The sequence below is a fragment of the Coffea arabica genome, chromosome 7c (genome assembly GCF_036785885.1).
Source record: "Coffea arabica cultivar ET-39 chromosome 7c, Coffea Arabica ET-39 HiFi, whole genome shotgun sequence".
In the NCBI taxonomy this organism is placed as follows: Eukaryota; Viridiplantae; Streptophyta; class Magnoliopsida; order Gentianales; family Rubiaceae; genus Coffea; species Coffea arabica.
In genome coordinates, this window is record NC_092322.1 from 5896303 (window position 1) to 5909345 (window position 13043).

The 13043-nt window shown below is 39.0% G+C and overlaps 2 protein-coding genes across 2 annotated transcripts; both read right to left on the reverse strand.

Annotated features, from left to right (window-relative positions):
* Nucleotides 1-1882: 1882 nt before the first annotated feature.
* LOC113698519 (zinc finger CCCH domain-containing protein 15-like) lies at nt 1883-3835 on the reverse strand. Its single transcript, XM_027218361.2, has 2 exons — nt 2810-3835; nt 1883-2389 (listed from the first exon to the last, which is right to left on the reverse strand). The coding sequence occupies exons 1-2, from the start codon at nt 3308-3310 to the stop codon at nt 2105-2107; spliced, it is 786 nt and encodes a 261-aa protein (XP_027074162.1). The 5' UTR covers nt 3311-3835; the 3' UTR covers nt 1883-2104.
* Nucleotides 3836-7629: 3794 nt separating this feature from the next.
* On the reverse strand, nt 7630-8031 carry LOC113699446 (uncharacterized). The gene has a single exon (XM_027219820.1). The coding sequence runs from the start codon at nt 8029-8031 to the stop codon at nt 7630-7632; it is 402 nt and encodes a 133-aa protein (XP_027075621.1).
* Between the last annotated feature and the right edge of the window lie 5012 nt (nt 8032-13043).

A 13043-nucleotide genomic window follows, 5' to 3' on the forward strand; every position in this document is an offset into this window, starting at 1 on the left:
TTGCAAAGTTCCAGCTTGTCAGTCTCAAAAAAGTGATAGGTTCCAAGCGTGGAACACATAATTATTAATATATCAAGTACATAATAATTTATTGACAAACAAACTACAAGTATAAAAGATAAATCATGCATAATATTTAACGTAATTCGGCTCTATCATTGAGTCCATGTCTATGGAAAAAAAACTCGTTTTTTATTACCAGAGAAAAACCTTATAAAAGAATACAATTTGAACTCAAACCCAACCCTTATATATCATCTCTCAAGAACCCTCTCCATCCTTATGTATAAGGTTTCTCTCCATAGACGTCGACTAATGCCTCCTAAACATACATTACTTCACCTAATTTCATGGGCTTCTACTCGACATTTCTGAAAAACCAACTTCTAGAAGTGAATGGACGTCGTGGTTGCCATTACTTAGCATCAGCAACCAAGTGGCACTTCTTTGTGGATTTCTGCGATTAGTAGTGTTTCTTGCTTTGGTTTTTGTAGTTGAGGCTTCGGGCAAACTGCCTCATCATTTTATATGCAGACCGCCAAAAAAAATGTTACTTATCTCCAATTTGTGCACAAAAAATTGTAATGGAATTAGATCACTTGTAGTTGTATTTTTTTAGAAGAAAAGAAAGTAATGGAATTATATCCAACCGCCAAAAAAATGTAATGGAATTATATCAGGTGTATTTGTATTTTTTTAATAAGAAAAGAAAGTAATTTATAAAATGATAAGCAGCTTAACAAAAATAATTTTATTTGTCGTTTTATATGCGAACCCCCAAAAGAAAATATTTAAGTTACTTATCTCCAATTCGCACACACGGAAAAGTAATAGAATTATATCACTTGTATTTGTATTTTTTATAAGAAAAGATTTATAAAATGATAAGCAGCTCAACAAAAGTAATTTTATTTTGTATTATACTATTAGTCAAAACTTTACTCAAAGAAGAAAAAGGCTATTATAACAAATTGTAAAAGTATGATTACTTTCAATATTTTCATCACAACACTTTAATTGGTAAGACGTTTCGCTTGTAACTTTCATCAAGAAGGAATTCCCTTGTGGAACTATTATGGGCATGCAGCCAAGAAGGCACTGTGAACTTGAAGCTCGGGGCAGGATTCAACAAACGGTGGTTGAGAAGGGAAATTTGGTAGAAAAAAGAATCATGTCCCTGTCAATTATCTTCGAATTTGAACTTGAAAATATATATATATATATATATATATGGGTAAAGCCAAATTAAAACTGTTAAATATCAAGCCTTTCATTCTCTAACATTTTATTGCTTTTTTTGGTCCCAATCTATAAATTTGTGCGTTACGAAAGGAAAAGGAGTTGTTGATGTTGCAACCTTTTTGAGTGATTTCATATATGTTTATGTACGAACATAAATGAAATCAAACTATCATTCCTCGCTACACAAAGCAAACCTCTCAATGTTTCATCTGAATGTTAATGTGGTTCACTGATCTTCAGTCCACTCACATGCAAAGAGAAACTTACAGAGATAGATGAGAAGCTAAATTGTCACGTATCAGATATTGCGTACGTACTATGGTTACATTTGGGAACATGTGGAATAATGCCATTATCAGATTCACATTCGGTGCATGGCCTTATGTATTTTCGTTACTGATTACTGAATAGCTAGCGACCATATGGCTTCCATTTTGCCTTTTACTTCAGCCTCAAAATGCTTTTTCGCTGCCAGCCAGGGCTTCCCAGTCGTCTGCAGCATCCACCTTATTAATTTGATCTCTTGACAAGAAATAAAAGCATTATTGCTTCTGCCGTACAACTGAAATCTCCAACATAGGATGGAAAAACACGAAAATGCCAACAAATTAAGAACACTCCTCTACAACATTGAACAGAATTAAGGACCTGCAAAACCGCATGCTACTGTTGCGTACTAATACTTGCACAATATATAGTCCATCATGGAAACAATCAACACTTGAGCTATCAAGCAGCTAAGTACGTACCAATAAGCAGTACATCTCAATGATCTATAAATGTGTAGAAATCAATGAATGAATCCTGTATCCGCTTTCAACTTAAGTGATCAGTCAGTATTAGCTAGAAGCAATAAAAGGTCTCAGGAAAGGGAGTGACGAAAATGGCATCGGTGACCATAGGGGCAGATATCCCCAGCAAGAACCATCCGGCAAACCTCAGTCTTGTAACGAGGGTGCCTTATCACCGGACGCAGCTCCATGATCCCATGTGCGAATCGACAGTTTCCAGCAAAAGGGCAACTTCCGGTCTCCTGCCACTTGTTACACAGCTCCGTCTTGGACATCCCTTGGTTGTACACCTCGAACTGCGACGCCTCTTCCTCTCTCCCTCCCCCTGCTACGTACACCCTTTGCCTAGCCTTCTCCTATTGCAAATTAATTACTAATTTATAACCAAAGAGTGATATAATACAGAGTTTTTACTCTCTTATTGTTCCACCGTCTCTTGAGTTCCAAGTCAATGTGTCTCAATTCTTACTAATTAAACAAGTACTTGATCTACGTACTATTAAACACGCACAAAAGTGTGGCGCGCATAAATTCTTAAAAGTAATTAATAAGCCTCCACTGAGTAATGCACATACCTGAAACTTAGATAGTTCCTATAGACTTCTATTATACGGTAATTAATTATCGCCATAAAAAAAGTATTCTCATATAAAGGGGGAAATTTTTAAAAAAGACTCCGGAAAACCTGGCATTTTAAGCTAGTCAGAACAGGACGTAATAAAACAACGACAATCGAATACGTAAAATAATCTTTTTTTATAAAGAAATGTTCTAACCGAATCTGGTAAGGGCGGAGAGTTAACTCGGTTTGGACTCGAGGCCTGAGTCGTCGGAGCTTCATATTTTCCAGCAGATTTGGGTTTAAACTTGAGATAGCCGGCGGAGCGAATGGAAATGCTCTTAGGGAGGGAGACTCGTTCGGCGAGGTGCCGTCGTTGGAAGCGGTTTTGTTGGATGACATCGGGACCCGGAGCGGGTGAGGCCTCGCGAGAGTATAAGCGCGGCGAGGGAGTATCGTTTCCACTGATTCTGAGGCGGTTGAAGTCGGAGAGGAGGCAGTTGTGGATGGTGGCTCGGGAGAGGAGACTGAGGCGGTGAACTAAGTCGGCATTTGCGAGGCGGAGAGATTCGTTGTCTTGACCGAGAGCCTGCACTTCTTTGATGGATTCGCGGAGGTTGGCGAGGCAAAATGCATAGCGGTTGTAGAGCTGCTGGTACTCGAGGATGAGGCTGGAGTCAGAATGGCAGCGATCGGGGGTGACTACTTCGTCTGTCATGGTATCGTAGGAGGGAGGAAGAGCTCGAAAATTGAGAGATAAGTGCGGAGTACCGGTTTAACGGTGATGTGGTGGCGATGTCGGAGGAGGGCGTATATTTGCTTGGCGGCGGTGGTGGCCAAGGTTCCGGTGAGGAGGATATGCTAATCTTTCACGAGTAGAGTAGCGTTGGGATTGGGTATGGGATGTACGGGAAAACACTATACAGCGTGAAGGAACAAGGAAGTAGTAATATGATCTGGGGTTGGTTATGAAGGAGCGAGAGGATGCAGCAATCACATCCATGGGTTTGGAAACTCCGGATTCATTTCATATGGTTGGTGAAATTCTCTGGACATTGCTTGGGTGGGAAGAATTTAAACCAAACAAAAAAACAAAAGTGAGGGAAGTGGTAGTTTGGCGGGCGGGGAATTTAGGAGAACGACGAAGAGGGGACCGGTTGCTCGCTCGCTGAGGTGGGTCCCCGACCGTTAAGGCCCCCTGATCCTCGTCCCTACTTCCTTCCCAATTCCCAAGTCCTAACCATTTTTCTCACTGAAAATGAATAAAGAAGTTTCTCTTCCTATCTACTGAGTTAACTTTCTTCTTTTTCTTTTTTTTTTTGTCGACACATGAGTGTTCGGATGAATTCTTACAGGATCTGATTAATTTCCTGCGGCTCGGGTTCGGCGGCCCAACCCGACACAAGCACGATAAGTGCGCGGAGAAATTCAGCTGAGCAGAGACTCGATCTTGAGACCAAGTGATCACCAGGGGGAGGGGCTACTGTTGGACCATTCACACGGAGTTATCTACTGAGTTAACACTTAGTGCTTTTAGCCTCTTCTGACCATTTTTTTTTTCCAAAAAAAAAAATCTTTCAAAAGAAAAAAAAATTAAGTGGATTTGGATTATTTGATACAGTGTAATATTTGTCTGGAAACAGGCAATTAAGTGGATTACATCAGAATTCCGATTATGTGTTATGTGCATGAATAATTGTTCGATATAGATTGCTTAAGATGAAAGAATGAGAAGGTGGAGGAGGAGGAGGAGGAGGGTGGTGTGATATGCAAGAATCCACTACTATGTATAATGTATGTCTGTGAAGTGGAATCATGATGATGAGTTGGATTAAGAATAACTTAACTAATGGTTTCATGGGAAATAAGTAATTAATAAAGTCTCTCTAATCATTTCAGCAGAGAGCCGTTGCTTCCTTACCACATCTTTAACTAACTCACTCCCTCACTCGAGGCTAGGGCTGCAAACGAGTCGAGCCGAGTCGAGGTTTGAGCTAATCGAGCCGAGCCTTAGCTAAATTTTATCAAGCTCGAGCTCGAGCTCGAGCTCGACGAGCTGGCAATTTTCGAGCTCGAGCTCGACTCGAATCAAGTCGAGCCGAGCTCGAGCTCGAAAAAAATAAAAAAAAATTATTTTATTTTTTAAAAAAATAAATAAAATAATATTTTTTCTGAATAAATAATAAAATATTAAGGATATATCCGTAATTTCACTATGAAAATAAAAAATAAAAAATATATATATATAATATACGTAATTTTATTATTAAATAAAAATAAAAATAAAAAAAAATATATATATATATTCAAGCTCGCGAGCCGGCTCGCGAGCTAACGAGCTTAATATTTTGAGCTCGAGTTCGAGCTCGAGTTTGACTCGAGCTGGCTCGAGCTCGACTCGAGCTCGATTAATGTCGAGCTCGACTCGAGCTTGACTCGAGCCGCTCGCGAGCTCGATTCGTTTGCAGCCCTACTCGAGGCTAGCCGTGCAGCCTTGTTCCACTGTTCACAATTTCATCCCACGGATTTAATATTGATCCTAATTAAGGGGCATCAGGCAACCAGTTTTGAAAACTGAATCGATGGGAGTCCTGTACACCAGCCTACTACCTACCTTATCAATCATTCTGATGCGTCCTAACTAACAAAAGGTTATTTCGATGCTAATCATGACTAACTAACAAGATTCTTGCTGTGTGTGGAGATCGTAATTTCCAAAGTTTGATGGCGAGATCAAATCCCCTCTGATAAACATTTAGATTCTTCTATCACTTTACAACTGTATGTAATTAATTGGCACTCTTTATGATTTTGATTGCAGTCAGGCAAATTAAGGAACATCACATCCTACAGCCACTATATGAGAATGCCCGCTGCCGGCAAATGCATTTGATCCATCATTGGATGCATGCATGGCGTAATTAATTAAGCCAAGCATCCTTTTAATCAACTTCTTCATGGTGAGCATCCTTGGAAGTTCTCTACTACTGATCGATCGATGATGGTTTATTAAAATTTCACCGCTTGGTTACTACTTTATTCGATCATTTGTTAATTATTATGATATAGAAATTAGCATCGAGTTGGCGGCGCGGGGGTTTAGAAGCTGCAGACCGACACTGGGGAGAGAATCTGCATGTACAGGACGAGACCTCAGTGGAGTGGAGGAAGGTGACTGAACACTATTCTCCGACGTGGGCTGCATCAGTCTGCTGCGCTTTGTCAGTCCTACACGTGGCTATGTTGATGGTCTAGCCCAATAAAATCCAAGAACGGCCCAATCAAAATTTTGGTCAAGACTGACAAGATTATATAGACTCTACCGAACAAATTTTTGGGCACAAATTTTAATGAGAGGGAAAATTTTTAGTATTATTTCACCTTATTTTGTGAATGTTTACATCTACTATTATATTAGTGTCTGCATCTATTGTACCTGTGTCCACAAAAAAACACTATAATATAATATGTCATCACGACTAATAACAGCACATCTTATGACAATTTGTTTAGCGAAAGGTCAAAATACTTAAAAGATATGTAGAGCTCAACAGCTAGGTTTGCGACTATACCATTTTCAGCTTATGCATGATTTAGGGTAAAACTATTTCTATGCCACTCTGTGCCTTGATTATTAATAGGAGGGCTATCGTTCCGCACCACCCTTAAAGATGTACATTTAACTTTTTTTGAAGCTAAGCAAGTCAAATTTTCTTTATTAGGCGGTCTTGCCCCCATAAATTAAAGAATAAATTTGTTTAATTGTTTTTTAATAGGTTGGACATTAAAAACAGTTGATAACCAAGCTTGACTCGATTGGTTAGGCAGCTTTAGCTGTCGCATAAACATTTAAACTGAAATAATTAGGAGTACATAAATAACAATAACCAAAGAAAGTGCTAGTTTTCAATAGGGCTGAACATACTCGAAAATAAGAAAGAGTTGAGGAAGTATAGGAGCATCCTGAAGTTGTCAGGAGTTTGAACCTTACCTGCAGTGAAAAAATTTCAAAAGAGGTGCCAGAAACACCTCTTTGATCTAGTAGATTTTTATACTTATTAGACCCTTATACATACTATCTTTAGGCTCCTCTCCCCTAGATTAGGTTATAGAAATGCTATCATTGCTGTATTAAAAAAAGGGGCTCTTGTCAAAGAAGCTAAACACTAGTGGTATTTATTTAGACCACAAGGACATGTCTGAAACTTGATACTATTAAAGAAACCAAAAAAAAAATGTGTGGAGGAGAATTTACCCAATTTAGTTGTCTAACGTATCGTTTCAAGCTAAGCAAAAGCGCAAATTAAATAGCTTTCATATAGGCATCTGGATATCGAGATGGTTGTAAGTAGTTGTACGTTGTATTCAAAGAGACGTTTGTGGTTTTCATTTACTATATAAATTATAACCCGTTTCCCCTTCTTAAAAGCTAGGCACGTTCTCTTGTTTACTGGTTGCAACGTCTGAAAATGTCCTAAAGGGTTGGGCAGTAGCTAGAGCTTAATTAGAGCACTAAAATGGCGGTTAGATATTTGAAAACAAATACAGCAAAACTCAAAAGTAGAAAAGTGTTTTTTAAGAAAAATAAGAAGGAAAGAAGTTGGCCCAAATTGGTTCCACCTAATTACAAATTGCATGAAATGAGACCTATAAAACAAAGCTCGGTATTAATTTTTCTTTTTTTCTTATCCTAATTCCTATGTATCCTTGCAATACCACAATGGGAGGTTGTACAGTCGATTAATTGAATAATGTGACATTTCCTGATCGGGGGGATAATCAATCCCTTTCAAAGGAAGGACAGCCATTGGAAGTTGGGATTACTGAAACGCTAAAATATCAGTACATAGCAAAATGGAATAAGAAATCTCTGCAAAAATTATAACTCTGCTCTTTAAAGAAAATAAACCTCATTGGTCTATATTAAAATTCACATTCAGAGACAATTCGTGCGCTTTGTACATAGAGAAGCTGAATATCAAATTTCACCCACGTTTAGGAAGACAAAATTAAAGATGAAAATCTAGGCCAGTAGCCCTACCTGGAATCCATCTCCATGGAAACCGCTAGAGATTTGTATATCTCATAAATAAGCCTATTTTCGAACTCGCTATTTTTATAAGTTACAGGAACCGGGCGAGCCTCTGGGATCCTCTTTCCGGCAAAATCATTTCCACTGTTCATTGCCCCGACGTTGCCAGCCAACCTAAGCATCATGTTCATATAGGCGTTCTTGAACTTGGTCCAGAGCTTCAGCGGGGAAGCAAATTTGAGGCGCAACTTTGGAATTGCTCTGATCTTCCATGCCCTCTTCTCTCTGTGCCCTCCAAACTTCACAATCTTTACACTCCTTCTCGAGCCGTTTATTCGGTGATAGGTCTTTCCTCTTCTCCATTGCCTCTTCAGGCTTCCGTTAAATGGATTAGCAAGCAACTTCATCTTTTTCAGTTGTATGTGGATTGGAAACACTAGGGAAGGGAAGGGAAGGTTTGATTGGTAACTGGGGGGAGGGCTTTTTTATATCATAGGGATGGGAATGAAAGAAAGGCTGATGGTATTTATATGAAAACAAAAGGAATCTTTTGAGTTGGCGAGGCCTGTTTCTTGGTAGCAAGCGGCGCGGGGATGGTTTTCTTTTATTATGCGACGATACATCCTCCTGAGTCCTCCTGCCCTCGGCAACCCGCTGAAAGTAGTTGGTAAGCGTAAGCGGCCGGTCAACAAAGTCGGTTTTAACATTTATTGGTTTTCTGAAGTTTTTTAAGCGCTTAAGATGATGGAGTTGCGTGTTTGTCTTTTAAGTGCGGAGCATGGAATTCTTCATTAGACGCCCATTAAAAGTAAACCTTTGACGGAGATTATCAGGATCTTCTCTGCTTCAAACGGACGTAAAGACTGGAGACTGGGAAAAAAGAATTCGTTTCGATATGAGAATTTGACTTCCATAATCGCTTAGCTCATGATTCCTTTCATCATTAAAATTAAGTTTAAAAATAATGATGATATGATGCACTAAGAAATAGGCCATTCCTTTCTACTTTTCTTTTTACCCTCTTGTGATATCATGTCCTGTGCTGCAGAAAGAGATTATTATACCACTCCTACTACGTTACGAGTCTTGAGACAGTAGTATCAGCATTAACCAGCACGTAATCCCGTGCCAAAAAAAAGTATACCCTTCTTCTTCATTGGTCTATATTTGCGGTCTCATTAGATACTAGTACTAATTCATATATATGCTCCCAAGTATATATGTTCTAGTACTAATTCATATGCTCCTCTCAATGGCTGCTGCTGCTTCTTTTTTTTGGTCTGCCCAATCGTATCAAATGCGACCTTTAATTAGTTTCCAAAAGATGAATAAATTATTACTTAAAAAACACAATCAATTATCATGCATGGCCAATAAAAGGAGATCCCTGTATTTGGCGGATGCTTAAGAAAAATCTTGCTTGCTTACTCTTTGATTAATTGTTGAACGGGAATAGAAGTATGTTTTCTACGAAACACTACTGATAATAGACAAATCAGCAGCAACGAAGAACATGGAGAACGACAAAAGAATGTTCGTCCTGTTTTCTGAATTGTAATTGTAAAACAAGGGCCGGCCTGGCCTGCAGTATACTTACTTAAGACGCATCTCTTCTCAATTTTCTTGCTCTCTCTGTAATTTGAAATAGTCCATGCAATTGTTAATGAATCAAGAAAGCTCTGTTAATTAACTCGAGATAACTACTGGAACAAGTCTCATCCGCGTTTCAGGCTCTTCTTGTCCAATTTTACTACTTGGAACTTTCTAACCAAAAAAAAAAAGGGAGATAAGAATAATGATCGGGTGATCGGTTTCTCGCCACCTTTAATAGATTACACGATATCTGATGGTAAAAACATGTTAGTTTTTGCTAATGAAGGTATCGAGATCATGGAATCAAGAACAATCGATCGGCTGTCTTTTTTCTTTTCGTACGTGCAAACTCTCCTGCTGATTATGTAACATAATAATAGTGTATAACAAGACTCGATCGGTAGTAGCAGTCGACATATATAGGGATTGATTAATGTCTTTCCTAATTAAATCAGGCCTTGGACCTTCGCATGGCATATGGCTTGTAAAAGTTCATCCAATTTGTTTGACACTTTAATTAATGTTAAAAAAAAAAACTGATAAATTAAGCACCAACCAACCAAATATTACTAAAGTCACTCAGGCCTACGATAGTTTCAATGGAAGTCTGAAAAGACTTTCAACAACCTTCAAGAACACGCAAAAACCAACATGTACGTGGTATGCAACTCATCTTCTCCTTCTCAACATTTTCTCTTTAAAAAAATTTAAAAAATAAAAAAATAAAAGGTTGCATTCGTGTTAAGCAACAGGTAGACTACTGTGACGCAGAATAAATTGTGCGCTCGGGATCCGGTAGAATACGCGATTTCGTTCGTGACTATATATAGAGGATCAAATTGGACCGCAGTCAACGTGATATTATTCAAATCAATTGCTAAATTTTTTCGGGGAAAAAAGAATTGAAATTTTAAATTAGCTGTCCAAATGAAACTATTATAGTCCTTAATTAATAGTAAAGAATCAACTCCGATCCCTTAGGTAAATGGTCTATGATACTCGATATTGACCTGTGACTTGCAGCAAAATGAAGAGGACACTCGTGGCATGAAGTCGTTCGACATTTCTGAAATTAAATCAGTAATTAATGTATACTACATTTTTTTTTCCAAAAAATAAAAAAAATTTAACAGTAAAATGGTGAATTTTTTTTTTAAAAAAAGGAGATAGGCACTCAGAACACGTGACCTCTAAACCTTAAAGTTTCAACTTCGGCAACCGGACATCGAGATTTCTGTTCTGTATAATAAAGTAGAAATATTACTGTACTACAGATGGCACGGTGGTGGCGTCATGTATGATGTTTAGCACATAAATCTGTGTCTGAAATTTCATCATTTCATCATTACTGTGGTGGTGTCATGTATTTTGTGTTACATAAATCTTGTTTGGAATTTCATAATTACACGTTTGTCTCGTTTCATTACTACTTTGTCAAACACTATACTGTATCATACTCCCTCCCTTTTTTCATTACTGACGTTTAAGGTTTTGCGCACCAATTAAGAAAAATTTTTTATTGCTTAAATATGTACACTACTTTCCTTTTGTACCCTCATTAATTGTCCAATGATGGGCAGATAATACGGAGGGGCAGATAATTACTAGGGTTGTTACAAGGAGAGAAGCAATAATTACTAGGAGTAGTAATTAAGAACCCTGTATTGGAAAAGAGAGATAAAAGGGTAAAATTGTAAAAAAATAATTAATACTGTATGAGAATTATAAAACGACAGATAAAAGTACACTGGAGCAAATTTCTTAAATGTCAGTTATAAAAAAAAGGGAAGGAGTAGTATGTAATGAGGATTCGTTGTTGTTACTTGTTATGTACCATGCATGCGAAACATGCAGCTAATAAATATTGAGGATAGAGTAGAGATCGAGAAAATGAGAAGGTTAGTTGCCGGTTGGGCGTAAATTGTTGAAATTTATTAGCCGCTACCACCACAACGACTCAATGTCCCTCCCTGGCATGGTTTTCGTCATTTTTCGGCTGAGCTAGAGACTTTTCATCCGCTCCGAAAATGACTCCGATAATAATAAGTTTTACTACCGGCCACCCCACCTGCAAATAATAAACCCTGTTCTCTCGCATTAATTTGTCACTAAATGTGGCTGGCGCGTCACTTCAAGTGGCTATCGGACTAGTGCGTGTAGTGCACTCGCCTAAACAGATTGGTGATTCAATCTTCTCTGATTTTTCTTCAGGTCCCCTCCTCTATAATATGGAATGTACGTAGGTCTGTCTATCGTATTTGGCAAAAAAAAAAAAAAAAAAAATGTCGCGCATTAATTTTGCGCTTTCCAACCAAAAAACTGAAGACTAATTTCTTAGGACTTAGGAGCGTGGGTAGAATGCAGGCTTTATCCCGACCCAAAATGTTGAAGCCCAAAAATCTATTGCGGTGCAATTGTAGACAAACTTCCGAGCCCATTTTCACAATGACCTTTGTGCTGTGGACCGAAAGAGGGACAAAAAGAAATCAAAGCGACCTTACTTTCTTCGCATATTCTACCCAGCTTGAACCTCACCACTACCAGGAATGGATGGCGAAAAGCTCTTCTTCAATGGCTTACAAGAGGCAAACAGCAGTTCCTTCTGGAAAGTTAAGGGAATCGGTGGCAAAAACGGAAAGCACGATGACAAGCGATTATCGATGGCAGACTTCCTCCACGAAAGTGGGCGTCAGGTAGAGGAAGCGTGGGAGGTGGGTCCAGTAGCTGGCTTTGGAGTCGGTTGTGGTGTTGGGGTGGGAATGGGAATGGTGGGAGGGGTGGGCGTTGGTAATGGTGGGTCGATGTGGAACTACCTCAGAACGGTGTTCGGGTTTGGAATTGGGTGCGGCGTTGGATTTGGTGTTGGGTATGGACAGGGGATTGGATTTGGCCGCACACTGCAATCGCTAAGATCTCAGCTTTTCCAGCCTAAGAGGAAGTCCAAGAGACCAATCCTTGTTCTGATTTGATTTCCTGTATTGTCGCCTGGATTCTGTTTGTTTCTTGTTTCCTGTCAAGACAAGTAGAATTTGAATTTCTGCTGTTCTTTTGTTTGACAAAACATCAGTGTCGACGAACCCGGATGGTGTGATTTTGGCTAATAGCATTTTCTTTTTCCCCTGCCAATCTTCGGCATTTGTAGGCAGTTTTACTGCCGAAGTCTTGACCGTGGTGGTGGTGGACGCACTTTAACTCATCCTTTTATGACTATGAATTTACGCCTGAATCTGGATTGTAGACAACAACCCTTTCATGATAAGGTTGCGTGAACACCAGCCTTTCTTTCTTGTTCTACGGCCATGACGACCGGTCACGACTACAACAATCCTATCATTTGATGATCTTGAAAAACGAATTTAGCATATTCAGATGTGGACAAGGAGGCCTTCTAGGTAAAAGTTCAAACATGCATTCGTCGATATTACATGCATTCTGATTCCTTTGGCAACAAGCTCCAACTGATAAAATACCGGTGGCACGACTAAAGAGTTTGGCCATAATCACGTTAATCTCAAATTACCAAAACGAGCAGCAGTAATCAGGTAGTAATTGCTTCAGCACTCCACTCCATCTGATATTGACGTGTTATTTATCAGCCAAATCATCACATTAACAGAATGATTTGTGACTAGAAGTTCTGAATAAATTACTAGCTGACGAACTTCCATAGAACATCAAACTGCACCCCACCCCCGGGGGCGGGGGAATCAATCACTAGTTTCTTCAACATGTTACCACCAGTATATGATTGCTCTATGGAAAGGGGTCTCGTGGCCAGCTTGCAGAAAAATGTGGAAGTAAACACCACAACAGCCCGGTCGGCCAA